An 18,042-nucleotide genomic window follows, 5' to 3' on the forward strand; every position below is an offset into this window, starting at 1 on the left:
TGAGAGAAAGAAAAGAAAGAGAGAAAGAAAGAAAGAGAGAAAGAAGAAGAGGAAGAAGGAAAGAAGGAAAGAAGGAAAGAAGGAAAGAAGGAAAGAAGGGAAAGAAGGGAAGAAGGGAAGAAGGGAAGAAGGGAAGAAGGGAAGAAGGGAAGAAGGGAAGAAGGGAAGAAGGGAAGAAGGAAGAAGGAAAGAAGGAAAGAAGGAAAGAAGAGAAGGAAGAAAGAAGGAAAGAAGGAAAGAAGGAAAGAAGGAAAGAAGAAAGAAACCTTCAGCAAAATTCTAGCAAGCTGGTATAGACCCATCATGAATCAGTAAGTTTTTAACCTCCCAAACTATAGAAGCAAAGTCACAGAAGATACACCAGCATGGTTATCTGTTAGGAAATACTTGTACGTGACTGAAGATTTTAAAATAATCGAATAAACATTTTAAAGAACTTAACCATAAAGACATTTTTACACAGAGGCGTGCAATTGTATTAGTAATTTTCTTCCAAACACTCGGGAGACATCGAGGGAAGGGTTTGTGGCGACTTCTCGGCAGTGGAACCCTCTGACCTGCTTGCAGGACACTTCGGTGTCTACGTGCAGCCCGCGCCCTGGATTGTGTTGCAGAAATTATGTGAACACGACGCAGAAGAACCTTTTTTTTTTTTTTTTTTTTGGTGTCCCTGGATTCCTATGTCTGAGAATTAAAAGTGACACTTGACGGGACTGGAGCTGGAGCAGTTATTTAATACACCCTGCCTTTGTTTTGCTGTATTTGAGAGGAAGATCCAAATACCCGGTAAAGTTTGTTCGCCTGTTTGTCCGTTTGTAGATAAGAGCATTGGCAGTTTCTAAGTTTCGCCCAAAGCACTGTTGCTGCTATCAAGTAACATTTAAAATAACCTATTCGGTTCCCCTTAACAAATGGCTTCGGCTCACCTCGCACACCGGTTGCGCTGTTGCTCCTCGTGATAGCATCAAGGAGGAGGTTTTTTTGTGGGTTTGGTTTTTAATTCCCCGCCCTACTTTTTTTTTTTTTTTTTTCGCGCTTTCGTGCTTTGCCTGGCAGGCAAGAGCGGGGATAGCAAGTCCTGGAGGTGAACAGCCAGGTGTTACGCCTCTCGGCCCCTCCACGCCCCCGCGCACAAATCCGCACGTCGTGGAGCGCGTTCACGTGCAATTAATTACAAATAATTAAAAAATTAAAAAGAGGTGTGGAGCAGTCCCCTCCCGCAGCTGAGGAGGCGTTCACCTGCGCCTCCCTCGACCCCTCCGGGCAGCCTCGCCTGCTCTCTCTCCGCGGCTGCTCCGCGCGGCCGCCGCGCCGCTTCCCGCGGCCGGGACTAGGTGGCGCTCCGCCTCGCGGGACCCGCACCGCCACCCCCTTCCCGCACCGCCACCCCCCTCCTCAGCACCTCCACCCCCGTCCCGCACCGCCACCCCCCCTCCAGCACCGCCACCCCCGTCCCGCACCGCCACCCCCGTCCCGCACCGCCACCCCCCTCCAGCACCACCCCCGTCCCGCACCGCCACCCCCCTCCAGCACCACCCCCCTCCAGCACCGCCACCCCCCGTCCCGCACCGCCACCCCCCTCCCGCACCGCCACCCCCCCTCCCGCACCGCCACCCCCCTCCCGCACCGCCACCCCCCTCCCGCACCGCCACCCCCGTCCCGCACCGCCACCCCCCTCCCGCACCGCCGCGGGCGATTCCACACCCGCGGAGGGCCCGAGGGGACGCGGCAGGGGCGGCGGGACTGGGCGGGGGCGCTGCGTGCTCAGTGGGGTGTTTGCCGCACCGGGGAAGGCCCGGGGGCAGACCTCGCACGTCCGCGCGTGGTGAGCTGCCTCAGGCCACAGTGGCACACGGGTAAGGGCGCAGGTGCGGGGGCCGGGGGTGATGCGCCTTGGAAAAAGTTCTCGGGGGCTCGTTCGGCAGGAATATCAACACGTCCACTGGAGTTACCCCAATATCTCTCTGCCACTGAACAGTGCAATGACGCATCTGAAGTGCAGATGCCAAAAAATCAGTAACGGGCCTTGGATCTTTTCAAGGCTGTGAGACGATCTTTTTCAAGGATCTTTTCAATTCTGTGTAATTTTTATTATTATTATTGTTTCCAAGGCAAGTGTCAATAGCCGAGGTAAAGATTGATAACGCTAAATAGTGTGCATGTATATAATATTTCCCAAAATCACTTCTCGCCTTTTTAGGGCTCCATTATAACCCCCGTATTTAAAGACTAAACGTCACTTTTGCGCAGAAGAAATTCTCTTTCCGCAGGACAGATGTTTTAAAAGTTACTGTAGGAGGTAAAACCAACAAAGAGTGAATCAGGCTTTAAATCACCAGTCTGCTGTGGGATCATCGCAAGCGCTGTTGATGCCGTTAATATTGTTTTTAGTAGAACTGGAAATCTTCTATCGTTTGCATCATTCCTGCGATACCTTGAGGAAAAGTGGCCTATGAGACGGGGGAAAAGTAATAGTAAAAACTGAACCACCAGACGCTGCTTTGCAAGCAAAGCGGGATAGGAATAATACTGAATTGCTCGTTCAAGCTAATTTTCTTAGAAACGTGGCAGTTTCTTTCTCAGTGGGATGAATCCGAAGGAGTTTGAGTGGTCTAATTGATAAACTTTATTAGGGATTTTGGATAGGATTACTCGGATTTGGCTCCGTGGGATCTTTGTGGAGTCTCTCTCTCTCTCTCAATAGGTGTTAGGCTGTAATTAGGAGGTGCTGAAAACCTAGGCGGAAAATTTACAACCTGATCAGCTCCAAACCACACACACCAGGAAAAAAAACCAAAACACCCAAACCCCCAAAACCAACAACAACAAAAAAATCTGCTACTGTTGCAAACATATGTTACGGATTAAGTTAAGCAAATAGCTCTAGTTTTGCAAGGTTGAAAGCTGATAATGAAAACTTATATGATAAAGAGTTTGGCTTTTGTTCTAGCGCCAGTTACTTAAAGCTTACAAAACCTCTTTACATTTCAGGGAAATAAAAAAAAAAAAAAATCAACTGAACTTCATCCAGCTGGGAAGGGAGCCGTGACAATTGACCTTCTGCCGAAGCTCTGCCTGCCCTGAGCTTTGAATTTCTCTCCAGCGAAGCTCGGCCACGTATTCGTTTCAGGAAAGAAATAGGAGAGGACTCGGAGCTTACCCACTCGCCCCGCGTCCCAGCCTCCCCGCCGGGGCAGAGGGACGCTCAGAGGCCAAGGCACACTCCCTCTCCTCCTCGGGGGTTTCACGACAGACAGACGAGCACTCCGTTTGCCGAAGCATTGTCAACAGCATAGGAGTTTGGACTTGTTTTTCTCTCCCATCTTTCTCTTCCCTCGGCAGCGCAGAAATTTTCGCGGCATCGTCAGTTAGTCCTCCCTTCGCTGACGACGAAGACTACAGTGACGAGTGGGGTTTCAGGAGGAAGGCTACGTCCTAAGGTCCCCCCTGCAGCTTGCCCTCTCTTCTCGCCCCACCCGAACAGACGGCCCCGGTGCTCCTCCCGAGCGGAAGAAACATGACCGCTCACCCAAAAGACGCCTCACGTCACGAGCCGGCGGCGGTACAAAATCCCGCCCGAAGTCACAGCTGGCCCCCCGGAGCCGTACTGGTGGTGGGGCCAAGGGGAATAGAACGGAGGGTGGGTCAGTGGGGCAGCGGCGTGGGGAGGAAGAGCCCTTCACGCGGGACCAGAAACGCGCAAGGACTCTTCCCACCTGCCCCCTGCTTATCCACACCCCGCGCAGGCAGCGTGGATGTGACATTGACAGATGGCCGAAAGACAGGAAAATTCAATTCAAACGACTTAGAAGGGTTACAGCAAGAGAGGATGAGGAGGTCTCCTGGCTCCTCCTCGGGCAGGAGAAGATTTGTTTATTTTTTCAAAGAGACGGCGGAATAAAGTCTCCAAAAAGTAAAATAAAATACATTTGCTGTATTCGTACGGGAAACATTCTGTGTTCCCCAGGCAAAGGGAAGACTAGGAGGGTAAAAACGCATTTGAACTAAGCTTTCCTTTCCGCAGATCTCGGCTAAACGCGCGATGTTCCACGTGGGAGCGGGGCCACGGTCACACAGGGTGTATGGGCAGGGCAGGGGAATACAGGGAGGCAGGCGGTGCCGTCGGCTCCATCGTCTTGGGATAAGAGCCACGGGCAGACACTGTGTTGGGAAGGGGACAGAATATTAGAGATCTTTAAAAAAAATCCCCCCCGCCAACAATCAAATCCTCCAAACGACCAAACCCCACAATTAAATATGAGTTCTTTGGGTCAAAATCTGAAAAAGTTCGGACGGATCTTAACGAAACTCCAGCGCTACTTTTTCCTGCAAAGAGCTGGTAGAGCCCTGGGCTCACTAAAGATCTGGGGGCTCATTTTTTCAAGGCATAGAGTGGAAGTCAGCTCTTTTTCTATCTACTCTTAAAAAAGAAATAACAACAACAATAACATTAATAATAATAGCAAGAAAGAGAGAGAAAGGAAGGAAGAAAGGAAGGGAGGGAGAGAGAAAGAGAGAGAAAGAGAGAAAGAAAGAGGGAGAAAGCAAGCAAACAAGTAAAGAAAGAAAGAGAAAGAAAGAGAGAAAGCGAGAAAGCAAGAAAGCAAGAAATAAAGAAAGAGAGAAAGAGAAAAAGAAAAAAAGATGATGGAGATTTGAGTCAAGACGGCGACATTCCCGGGGAGTCCCGAAACGATAAAGGGGCGGTGACCAGTCGCGGCGGCGGGACTGTGGGGCGCGGGAATGGAGCAAACGGGACGTGTCCCGGGAGGGAGGTGGCTCTGAGTCGGGATGTGGCCCGGGAGGCGTACCCCGAGCCGCGGAGGTCCCGTGACGAACTCCTTCCAGAGACAATACCCGCACCCCAGGGCGCTGCGCCGAGGCCGGGGGAGCGACGTTCCGTGTCTCCGTGGAACAAGGAAGAGGGGAGGTAGTCTTGTGCGCGGGGTACGGGCCCCGTCGGGGCCGCGGGATGCTCACACAGTACCGGGGCACCCCCAGCACCCACACCTCCTTCTCGCCAGCCAGGAGGAGTGCACCGAGAAATTTAACTTTTCCTTGTTTTTGCCCTCCCCTTCCTCCGGGACCTGCAGGAGGGCGGAGAGTTTCTCCCCGCCAGCCCGGCGACTCCAGGTGTGCCGCTACAGCGAAGTGTCCGAGCAACGCCGTGCTCTCTCCCTCCGTGAGCCCTCCCCCAGGGACCCCCCGGCGGATCTCCCTGGCGGAACGGAGAGGTCTAGGCTCTCCTGGAAGATGTTCGTCGGGGCTGGGCAGTGCCTGGGGGTGAGAGTTCCCCTGGGAGCACTCGGGGGACACCAGGAGCCCCGGAGCCGGCGCTGTCCGTGGTGCTGGGCCCGTTGCGAGCGCCGCCGGACTCCGCCACCACCCGCAGAGGGGGGGAAGGGAACTCCGAGGTTCCCTGGGAAGAACCGCGTCCTGCCCGGTGGTCTCCGCCCCGACCGCGCCGCCGCTTGTCGGGAACGGTCCCGGCTTTGATCCGCACCACCGCCTTAGTGCCGTCATGAGCCCACTGGAAACGCTGCGAAGGGCAGTGCACACCACCACCCGCAGTGCCCATAGCTTGCAGTTTTGCACCCCTTTTACCGTCCCCGCCCCCCCACCCCGAGAGAATACACGCTAAACCGGCAGAAAGTGCAAAGGAAACCATTTATAATCCAAATAACCATCACCATAAAAACAACAAAAAAAACCCTAAACGAAACCAAACCCTCTCAAAAACAAACAACCCCAAACAAACAAAACCAACCAAACCAAAAACAAACAAACACACACTCCAATATCTGTAGTGCACATCAAGAGGTGGGTGAGGGTAAGATTGCCCTCAGCCAGTCCCTCACTAGAAGACGAATCAAAGGCTGTATCTTGAGTGAAATAAAGAAGAAAATTGGTGGGTGAAAGGGTGGAAGTTGGGTATGTGGGAAGGGATCAGGGGACCAGGGAAAGTTGGCCAAGTGACCAGCAAAACTGGAAATGCCTGGCTTGCTGAGAACAGATTGGTATTTGCAAGCTCCATGTGATGTTAGGGGCTTTCTCCACAAATTGCAGACAAGCAGGACCAGGCAAAATATTGCGGAAAGTATTATTTTTGTACCTGTATGTTGTGGGGAGACATGGAGGACGCTCCACATCAAGGGCTTTACAATAGAAAACAATATCATTGTGTGAGTTGAGCTTGGAAAGGGAAGGCATAAAGCAATTCTGGAGGAGCAAGAGGTGTGTGAAGGTTATTTATCTAATTGTGACAGAGATAGCAGCTTTAAAGAAGGCCGAAGCCTGGACACAGCCCTTTACCGGGCATTAGGGGATTAGATTGGGCATGAGTAAAGAGAAATAGAAGTGACAAAAGAAGATGACCCAGGTCTCTCATTAGAGGGGTCAGCTCTCTCCTTTACTACATTTAGAGGGAAATAACTGATGATATTGTCTCCACCGGGACAAACTGGCCTGCAGAACCATCCCTTGGGAATATTCATATTTACTTGACCTGACGGAGGGATACAGGCAGTGTGGAAGAGCAGGAAATGCTTGAGACCAGGTTCTCCTCTCTTTCTGGGTCTCCATGGAGGGGGTGATTGGGGTTGGTTGACCCCTGTCCTCGCATCCCCCGGAACCCTGCGCCCCCCCAGAACCCTGCACCAGCAGTCAGACAAGTGTGGTGAAGAGACTCGTGTCTCCCAGCGCTATTTTTATTTCCCACTCGTGTTTCACTTTGTTCCTGCAAGGTGAGGAGGCGTTGCGAGGCTGGCGTCTGCCTGCAGCGGGTGTTTGGAAATCACTCAGGAGTCAAAACGTCCCCACGCAACTCCCGCAATCTTCTCAGGTGCCAGTCTGTGCTGGAAACCCATTTCCTCCCGAAAGGCTTCTCGAGTTGATGTCAATGGCGGGGGGGGGGGAAAGAAAGAAGCCAAGGATAGCAGGAATGCTTCACCTCTCTAGATTCCTAACCCATGCAGGGTTAGGGATTCCTAACCCATTCCTAACCCTCCTTCCCAGGTGCTGCTCTCCCTGCTGCCACGGGGTCAGGAGGTCATTGAGGGCTAGGCTACTTGACATAGATTCCTTTTAAAAAGTTTATTCTTCCCAAGAGCTTAGAGGGACACAACCACAAGGCAGCAAACTGTGGGCACTTCTCCCAGCTAAGTCACATCTTGGAGGAGACTAGAGAAACTTTTGAAGTTTTTTGTGCTTTGTTTTGTTTTGTTTTTTAGTTTGTTGTTTGTTTTTTTTTTCCCCAGCAAAATTAAGCATGTTCCCCAGGATTTTCAGCCCATCTATACCTCTGAGAACTTCCTCTGTACTCCGTGTAAATTATTTTATTTTATTTTATTTTGATTTAAAGCAAGAACTAAATTTTTCCAGCAGTTATGGAGGATGTGGATGAAGGAGGAGGAGGGGGATCTTCACTGTCAGTCAGTTCCTATCCCCAGGTTTCTACCTCCTACGAGGCATTTTGATCGAGAAGGAAACTTGGAGTATATGTGTAATAACTGGAGCATGTGGTTATTGTGCAACTGATGGACCAGCATAAATTCTGCAGCTCAGGGAAGTTTTCTTCATATTATATCCAATATATGGGGGCAGTGCCCAACAGGAAGAATAAAACTACTGAATGAATGAAGTTAAACCCACTGTTAACTGTGGGCTTGGTAAGAGAGGGGGAGATTGTTCGCATTTTTCACATTTGATGAATTATTTTTAATTTTATTTAATTTTTTTGATTGTCATCATTTAAATGACATTACTTAGGATGGCAAAATTTAGAGATGTAGTAAAGCTGCTTGTCTGAATCCACTTTGAAGAATGTTACTGGATCTGAAATCCAGATCTAAGAGCTGATCTCTAGTTTTGCCTTCAAACGGAATTCAGCTACAAAGAGCTTGGAAAGATTTTGCATCTATTCAGGAGGCACAACATCTTTAATTTTCTGACGAGTAAAAACTCCACAAGAAACTTCATATAGCTCCTTAGGTTTTGCTTAGCATATGTGATAAAACATTGATTGTTGCAGTTTGGTGACCCATGAAATTTGGGGGTTAGTTTTCTCTTCAGACTAGAGCATATAATTATGCAAATAAAGAGCTGTCACTGATCTAGTGAAATACTCACAAACACATGCAACCCAAAATGGAACAGAAAAGTGAAATTTGTGGTATTATGATAGCACAATGATAAACGACATCTCCTTCTAAGTTTTTTAAGAAGTACGTTTTTCACACTTTGTTGCGTACATCAACATAATGTGAGTGCACACACACAAACACACACACACACAAACGTCCCTGCAAGATCAAGATATCCACAAATGTGTGCAGAGGCACACACACATGCATCTTTTCACTCTGTAAGATGCAGCTCTACCCAGGTGTACGAAGGAAGTACACGTTCTAGGCAGGTTATTTTTGGCTTGGCTGACTAGAGAATGGTGCAATATGCGGCTCCATGCAGTTTTAGATGTGACACTTTTCATTTGTACTTCTGAATGAAATTTCTAGAGGTGTAAAAAACCCTACAATAAGTGATGTTTCTCAGAGGCAGAGTTAAAATGCACATTTCCATGGAAAGTAGCAGCTTCTGCTGACTGGGACTGGGAGAATCACACTGTGACAATTGTAACTGTAACCAGTGTATCACCATGTACGCACAATGCAGATAAGGGATTTCTTTGCTTTTTTTTTCACCCATTTTAAAATATTTTCTGCGTAGTCCTGCTGTGTTTGGGGGTCCACTAGCTGTTTTCCTCCAGGAACATTTTTTTTCTTGCTCTCTGTTCTTGACAAGGAAACTATTCTCATTGGCCCACAGCTTCAACAGCAGCATTTGAACTCACAAAATGATGTGCAAACTTTTTGGACAGGTGGACCATAAGCATTTGGGCAATGAGGAACCGGGGGATTTTCCTGAAGATTCTATCATGGGGTCAAGTTTTGTTGGTTTTCTGTTGTTGTGGGGTTTTTGGGGTTTTTTTTGGTCACCTTTGCATGCCCAGTGCCAAGTTACCCAGTTCCCCGTCATGAAACTGGGAGGAGGTTAGTGTCAAATCTCCGTCTGCTAAAGACATCACTGTGTGAGGGGCCAGTGGTGTGCACCTTTAAAAACATTGATTCCAAGGACTAGATTAAATGAACATTCATCCCTTCTAAGTGTGCTTCGGGGCTACCATTTCCACGCGATATGGACATGGTGGTACATGCTGGGATGCTCCCATGCTCCTTCTGCAGCCCGCACACCCTCTGCAGGCTGGGGAAGAGATACCTCCTCCCTCATCTCCAGCCCACGCCCCTCTGCAAAGGTCCTTCTCCATGAGAAACCAGTGAACCCCCTCTCCTAGGGTGTGTTTTTATATGGTTTAGTGTTTACAAGAAGCTAAAGGGGAGAGGGATGCCCTGTGCAGCTACCCATGGATGACACGGGGCTGGGGGGAGGAAAGCCCAAGCTCGCTTGCGAAGGAGGGCCGAGCCCTAAGTCATGGGGCTGGACATGCAGCCCACCCCATGGCATGGAGGAGCCTAGCACAACCCATACCACACTCACAGCTTCCACCCCCACCCCTGCCACCTGTTCGAGGTCCTGTTTGCAAACACCTGCACCCCTCATGTGTTTTCCAAGGCTGGGGGAGATGCTGCCCACGCAGCCCCCCCGCTACCCACCAGGGACCACGGCTCCTGTAGAGCTTTGGCGCAGGGACACGAAGTGTGCAAAGAGGAGAGAAAAGAGTATCTTTATTTTTTGTTCACTGCAAGCAGAGCAGTACCAGGACCCCCTGTGCTTTACAGTCCCCTACAGAAGCGATAACGCGAGCTGGACCGGGAGCACAGTAAAGGAAAATACTTTTAGAAAAGGGTAAGCATTACAGTAGAAATTTTTGTAAAGTTTGTTTCTCATTGACAGTTAAAAAAATAGATCTGCTTCTGCAATATTTGGCACCCCACAGACCCCATTGCACCTCCCCAGCAATGGAGAGAGGAGGGCGGCGGGATGTGCGTGCAAACCTCCCTGGCCACCCCATCCTCCCCGGCTGTGGGACAAAGCACAGACACCCAAACCACGTCACGTAAACTCTCTCCTTTCCCCCTAAGGGTCCAGGGGCTGGGGTGGACACGGGCCTGGGGAGGAGGGGTTGCAGGCCCCTGAGGTGGGAGATTAGGCCAGCCACAGGCAACAGCATCCCCCAAATGGGAAGGAAGGCGGAGACCGCCAGGCAGGAGGAGCCGGATGCAGTCCTCTCCCCCTAGCAACAGGTTTCCCTTCGGGAAGAAAAACTGCCAGGCATGGATTCTGCACTTCCCTCTGTGAAGGCATGGCCTAACACCTCCCCCACACTCCCCAGGGAGATGCTCCAAGCATCCCTCCCCAAGGGGAGACGTTAAACAAAGTGAGGCGATTGGAGCCGACAGCTGGGGAAGCAAAGTCCTAGTGCTGGTAGAAGCAGGCAGGGATGTGAGAGCTCCGCGGGTACAGACAGCCCCCCCCGCCGGAGGATTTAGGCACAAACCCAGCTGGGTTTCCCCTTGCACCTCACTACTACCCCAGCTTCCACGTGACCTCGTTTTAATGCTCCCCACCACCATTTCTGGCCCCCCACCTGTGGGATTGGAAACGTTCCATGGGGAGGGGTGGGATGGGAGTCCCAAACCCATGTGTTCAAGTGTTGCTTCCTCAGCACTAACAGTATCGGGGTGAGGGTGAGGGGGTGCATGGCCACCCAAGAAAAGATCACTTTAATTTAGTATCATCAATAGTAAAGGAGCTTAATTAGTGTGCTTGCTCACAGGGCATGCTATCAGGCATGTCTTGTCCCTTAATTTTAGCAGAGAGAAGCTGCCTACAGCAACCGTGATGGCTACAGCCACATCCCCATCATGTGCTGCGTGGTGTCCCCACACAGAGTAGCCCCACTGGCCACCCTTCACCTGAGCACTTGGGAAAGCGGTGATGAACATGTGAGTTTAGGTAAAAGGGAAAAACCACGAGATGGCAAGTCATTACAAACCCAGCATATGAAAATGGAAGCATTTTTGTGTTTAAAAGTAAACAGGAAAATATGCAGCGTGTCTCTCTTCTTTTTTTTTTTTTTTTTTGCTGTCATATTTCACAGTGTGATCCAGCCCATTAATGAATAGGCTTTTTTTTTTTTTAAATGGAGCTTTCAAAGGGAAGATAAGATCTACAGATAATGCCATTGATGAGGCAGGAGGAGAAAATCTCTACAACAATGGAGCTTTCCTAGAATTCTGGACCAAACTTCTTGGATACTCTTACCAGCAGAAAAATGAAAGAGTTAAAAGTCAATCCCACTTGGTCCCAGAGAAAGAGAAGGCTACTGGGTGTAAAATCATAGGCTGGTTTAACATGTCTGAGTTAGAGAGCTGTCTTTCAAAAAAGAGTAATTCCTATTTTGTTCTGTCTCAAAATAGAAGGAAGCTGCAAAAAATCCTGCAGGCGATAGGACTGCGACGAAGCTGCTAAATTCTGGCATCAGCTTGGTGCAGGGCTATGTCAGGGCAATTAGAGCTGCACCATGCTGCACTGTGCAGTACCACTGTCAGCCTTAATCTGCGCGCTGATGAGTAGCACGAAATCCAAGTTACAGCCCACAGGAAGCACAACCAGTGAACCCATATTGCTTTGACAGTTGCACTCATCTAGAAATAATGCAAAACGCTATTTAGATGTATACATCACGACCCTGTGCTCTAGGAAGAAAACAATCTAATGAGGGGCTGGGAGACTCCTTGCAGAAAACAAGCAAAGACATCGGTGGTGGTGGTGGTGGCAGATTTTTTTTGTCTCCCCTTCTTTTAGAATTCTTCATATTTTATCCTGTTGGAGCGCCGCATTGGGGTTGGTTTCACCAAGCTGTTCTTTGCCTTTACAGCCTCGCTGAAGAACTTGAAAACAGATGGAAAACTCTTCCAGGAAGTTAGTTCATGGCGTTCTGTACCTGCAAAACACAAAGGTGACAGTTTGACTAGGAGTTGTTCTGTGACGGCTGGTTGCTTGCAGGATAAATGCAAGGTAAATGTCGAGGTAAATGCAAAAATGCAAAACCCGGGGAATTCATCCAGCTGCTGACAGCTGGTCTAGGGGGAGCCTGTGGAGGGCCAGGACTGACCTGCTGAGCTCAGGGACAGCTGGGCAGGAACAACTATACACAGACAGACAGACAGACAGACAAACATACACACTTGCACAGGCAAATGCATGGCCAGCCAGATCATAGATCAGAGATCCTTAACATGTCTTGGGTCTGGGAAAATGCGATCCCAAAGTACCTTGCTAATTAAAGCTTCGTTAAAGCACCTCACCTGTTTGGCCTAACTTGGGAAAAAAAAAGTGTCTACTTTTCAGGACTGGCATACTTTGTATTACTTATTTTTCATTTTACACTTTTTTTAGCCTGGCATATGCATTTTTAAGTGAAAGAGAACACCTGATCTGAATAATATCCTATGTATCACGAAGGCATCCTTTGTGCACCCTTTCCCACAGATGATATCGAGGCAGTAAAGTGGACCTTTCCTGTTTACATCTTCCCTCTGCATACAGATTTGTCTCTGTTTTTTTAGATTTTTTTTGGCAGGTGCTTCTATTGCTTTACAAGTATCTTCTTCAATGCACAGTGCATTTGTTTTATTTAAACAACCACATACCTCCCTCCCGTAGCCCCCAAAACAAAAGCAAGACAATGGAGATAGGGAACCAAGGGCTGCGAAGAGTTGGGACTTCTTCCTGGGTAACCCAATTATGCAGAGATGTTGCCTGGATGTCTCCGGATCCTGGGCCTCTGTTTGATACTTTAACATTGTTAATGATAATTCTTTAGTCTGTAATAGTAGGTCATTGCTATGGTTACTCTACAATGGCGCAACACTTCACTTTCCCCTTCAGCTATTTGCCGAGACTTGGTAACCGCATTTGTTGCCTAGTAACAGTTTTGTGACAGTGTCACAATCTGGGGGTGACAACAATGAAGGACATGGTGGTCATGGCCTGCCCAGTGGAGAGGGATGGAGCACGGAGTGGACAACGGTCCCTGCAGCACGTGGAGCAGTCATTGGTCCCTGGGGATGCAGGGTGGCTGCCCTGGAGGGATGCATATCCACCTTCACACCCCTGTAAAGACCCTCATCTCTGTGTATCCATCCATGGGGAAGCCACTGGAGGGATGCATATCCACCTTCACACCCCTGTAAAGACCCTCATCTCTGTGTATCCATCCATGGGGCATCCTTAGTGGCTTCATGCATGCTGCCCCCTCCAAAAAGTCTTTGATGGTGGCACTACCTGTCACATTGCACTCCTCTGCTCCCTCAAAGACGGCCATCACATAAGCATCTCCAAAAAAGCCCTCTATGGAAAGACACCACTTCCCACACAAAGAAACATTTTTGTACAAAGAGAGTCCACATCACGTGCACATGTGAATTTTACTCCCCCTCTTCACGTTCATTGTATGTAGTGAATTCATGACATCTTCCAGAAATTTCACAATTTATACAAATTATTATACAAATGTTTTCCACCTCCAAATTCACCCACCTTTGTGTAAACTCTTTCCTGAGACACAGTCCGTCACATCAAGTGGTAGACTTCGCAGTGCTGGATTAATAGTTGGACTCTACAACCTTAAAGGTCTTGCCCAACCCAAATAACTCAATAATTCTACCTTGCAGGTGGCTTTCAATGCAGATCACCTGTCCCATCCCCTATGAGAGCCACTCCTTAGCCATACTTCCCAGCACTTGTTCCATGCTGTGGGGTCATTCCGTATACAGAGGTGTCCCAACACAGCAGAAGGATAAAGCCTCCCTTCCCACACAACCTGCAGCCTTACAGACCTATCCCTGAGGTTACAGCATGGTGGGTATGTTATGATCCCCCACTGTCACCATGCAATGCCAGCAGCACAAAACTCATCTACTGAAGCTGTTTTTATGGAGGGACAGGCTGTCATAGCACACCCCAAAGACACTCCTGCACAGGTGTTTCACCTGCTTTTCACACACCTGTGTCAGGCACATGGTAAGTACCATGCTGAGTCCTGAGAGGCAAAACATCTCCCCATGTGGCTTTCTGGGCTCTACACAGACGTTTCCCACACAAACACATCTCTGTCACTTCTGCCTGCCTGCATCTGTCTCCTTCTGTTTTGATTGTAATAATTCTCACTAATATCCACTGGATTAAATTAGATGCAAATAGACCGTGAATATTATGCTGGTTTTTTCTCTCCTTTCTTTCTTTTTCATCAACAACCTTCCTCCTATGTGAAAGGGCCATCAAAAAACAAAAAGCGACAAAACAATAAGTTTCTGAAGCCTCCTTGTCCCTTTCTTCATCCTGCCTTCTCCCATGCACTTTCCTCATGTCCTCAAGAGAGATCATGCTAACAATCACTAGTGTTACTGAAACTGATTAACCTGCAGCTTTCCTGTAACAACCCTACTCAACCCACTCTTCTTAAAAAACAATTCAAGCTTTGAGTCTAGAGGGACTCAATGATTCAGCGGTCTAAAGCAATTTTAAGACTCCCTCTTTTCCCTTTCCTAGAAACAATCTTACTGGCAGACGAACAATTTCCCTGGTGATAAAATCACTACAATGGCTATTTAGTTTCCAGGATTATGATGATTCTTTGCTTGATTAATACTGCAATAAGAAAAGCTTGCCAAGTATCTGCCTTGGCCCTTTATAGTCATTTAAAGGTCAAATTTTACCCTTATGTATTCACATTCAACTACTACTAAAGGGAGAGCCCTAAAAATTTAACACTGCACAGACTGTGCATTTATGATTTATATACCAGAGGCTCAGAAAATTCGACTGAAGCAAGTGGAATTCGACTGAAGCTCCTAAGGGTGACAACAGATTTGGCCATAAGGTTTTTGCCAGAGGAAAAATATCACCGATGACTGCAATCTCAATTGTGTATTTAGATCTAAATTAAATGCATGAGCACCCATCTATTTTTTGATAGAATCATTTGTAAGAGTCAGACAATAAGAAGTAATTCTTCTAAAGCCAAGGTCCTCTAAGATATATGTCCTTAGTGTTCACTAATTTCAAAGGGCGTGATGATAAACCACAATATATTGTATTAATAGATGGGCTGTTGCACAGTGTATAGTGATTTCAGATATTAATTTTTTGAGAAAGCTTAAGAGCATGGTGCAATGAAAACACCAGAAACTGTTAAGTATGGGAGACACTTAACACTCTAAAATATGCAAAGGCTACAATCGGAGGACAAAAAAGTATAATTCCCCCATGATCCCAGCCCAGAGAGAGAACTGACAGAAATGCCACAAAAGCAAACTAACCTCTCCCAGTTGCCAGCATGGAGAGATGCAGGGAGAAATTAATATATATTTTAACATGTACATAACATCATTGCAAAGGAGCTCCAAAGAGATGGTGGAAGCAATCATGTTAAAATGAAAGGAGTAACAATTGCAAAACTGTGAACAAGTTCCAGAATCAATTTACCAACTGCCACAAAGAGATATTGGTAATTAGAAATAATGAAGACTTGCCAATACAGTTGTTGATATAAAAAATTAGGTAGGGGAATACTTTAAAAAATTTAACACTGAAATCATCAGGTCTAGAAGACACGCATCTGTGGGTCTTCAGGGAATCAGTTAATGAACTTACTGGACTACTGGCAATTATTTCTGAGAATTCATGAACAATCAGGTAGGCACCAGAGGACTGGGGTGGGGATGGGAAGAAAAAAAATGCTAATTTGAGAAAAGGAGGATTAATTGAAACTAACTACCACACATAAAATTTATGTCTGGATATTAGTAAAGTAAGAGATCAACATTAAAAAAATCACAAGTGCCTCTAGGGCAATAGCAGCCTTAGAACAGAACACACTCAAATTTGAGAAGAACAGATAAAACCCAAACTTGTCCAGTTTATTCAATCACAAAAATCAGCAGGTGAGTGATTTATCCATTGCTATGTTTTCCACATAGGTCAGCCTGGGAACCTGGAGGCAGTGGGAACCTGGGGAACCACTTAAAATGGATTATGATATGACCTTTACTGCTCTAACAGCTGTGGTCACTGCTACCTCTCGTTTGCAAATCAGCTACTTTATTCCAGCCAAGGAGGCCCCACAACACTTGAGATCTATGGTATCACATCTCCCAGATGTGTGGTGCCATGCCTGTGCTGGCTCTAGCTGTGAGCAGCATGTCCACCAGCACCCACAGTACACACGGCATCTCTGCAGGCTGGGTCCAGACTCAGTATCTCATCTCACAGATGCAGAGTTATGCCTCTCTCATAGCACATGATCTCAGACTCTTGGAAATGGGCATTGGCACACTTCTGGGGAAGCGATTAAAGCATTTAAGAAAAAAACCTTGACGTAATGATACGGAGTTGAAAATACACCTATGAAGTCCTGGAGGGAGTGGTATTTGGGCTGAAGTCTTAAACACGGCTATTAGTCATCTGAAAGAATATTGAAAATTTAGATATGGAATACAGGAATAAAATATTGAATAGGAGACAGTACAAACATAAGAAGGAGCAGAGAAGTAATAATAATAATTAAAAGGGCAGCTTAAACGGGTAGGAAAAATAGAGAAGGGGAAAAGCAATGACTGAGATTGGGATTGGTTCATGCAGGGATGGCCCCGCAATATAAGTGGATGAATGATCCCCATGGCCATTTACACACATGCATGCAAATGCATTTTCACTGCCTCCCCTTTCCACTCCCACTCAGGAAAAGCAGCACTTCACCAAGCAAGGCCAACCAACTCCTCCGTCTGAAACCAGAGTGCCTGCGGGAGAGGAGCTCTGCAATCCCCATAATTCACTCTTGCGATCACCGGCTGTGCAGGACAAAGGTGCCCTCCTATGGCGCCTGCCCACTGTGTCAGACAAAAGCCTCCTCCCGCGGTGCTCAGAAGATGCACGGCACAATGGTGGCCCCCCGCCGCGTTTACAAGATGTGTGGGACAAAGGTTTCCTATGCTGCACAGGAGCTGGGAGAAATCTTCATACATGCCTTAGTGCTTAAATATTTCTGCAGAGAAAAGTTTCCAGGTTGAAAAGCTTCTCCACAGATATTAGCCACAGGATTGACCTCGGGTCTTCTTCTCTAAGTGGCAGCTTGTCTCTAAATAGCGTGGACTTCAAAATGAATTAAGGGTGCTCCGTGCCTTGGGGTTTAGTCTCCATTGGTATGGAGAGCGCTCTAACTCCTCAACGAGCATCTTGCTCAGTGGGGAGTGTGCTCTGTCCCTGTGGCTGTGGTGAGCACTGAGACCCTGCCATGCTGCAAAACACCAATGCCAACAGCTTTGCAATCTTGTCACCAGACATTGGCAGAGATCGCTTTAACATTTATGATTCAAGTTATACCTATATAAAAGGCCCTCAGTCTTACCAAAACTTGTTTTGAATGTTTTAAAGGTTGAAATATAGACTTCTGGGGACACTTGCGTGAACAGAAACACTTTAAACCCTATTAAATATGAGCACCACACAATTCATTCCTCCTTTAGACATAAATTAACAAAGAAGCCAACCCCATCTGACCTGGGTACAAGACTGTGATACACCTTTCAGAAAGGACTATTTTCTCCTGAAAGTTATGAAACAATTTCTTTCTTTCTTTCTCACATTACGCACACACACATTGAAGAATTTCTTTAATTCTTAGGTATGCAATTCTGTAACTCTGTAGCAACATGACAATACTGTCCAAATACGCTTTTATGTTTGAGAAAAAGATGCGTCCTGCCTTTCTTGCATCTATCTTTCTGGTTGCTAACAAATCACTTCTGTATCACAGTTATTTCTAAACAGGCATTTAATGTTTTTTTTTACCCTTTAGTGTATCAGAGATTATCAACTATGACAGAACTATTTTTAATTCATAAGGTTTCTCCATTTGTAATTCCCTATGGAATCTGCATAGGAAGAAATTATTGTGCCTGTTTTAGTCTACTGATGTAAACCTCCAGGTCTCAAACTCCAAACCAGAAGATGCTCTCAGAG

At 47.4% G+C, this 18,042-nt stretch overlaps 1 protein-coding gene across 1 annotated transcript in view; it reads right to left on the reverse strand.

Moving 5' to 3' along the window:
• Positions 1–9,723: 9,723 nt before the first annotated feature.
• ARB2A (ARB2 cotranscriptional regulator A) overlaps positions 9,724–18,042 on the reverse strand; it is a 261,570-nt gene continuing 253,251 nt past the window's right edge. The window contains exon 11 of the mRNA XM_064643232.1: positions 9,724–11,962. Within this exon, the coding sequence (XP_064499302.1) occupies positions 11,820–11,962 (143 nt within the window). The 3' untranslated portion in view covers positions 9,724–11,819. The remainder of the gene's footprint in view (positions 11,963–18,042) is intronic.

The sequence above is a fragment of the Pseudopipra pipra genome, chromosome Z (assembly GCF_036250125.1).
Source record: "Pseudopipra pipra isolate bDixPip1 chromosome Z, bDixPip1.hap1, whole genome shotgun sequence".
NCBI classification, from domain to species: domain Eukaryota; kingdom Metazoa; phylum Chordata; class Aves; order Passeriformes; family Pipridae; genus Pseudopipra; species Pseudopipra pipra.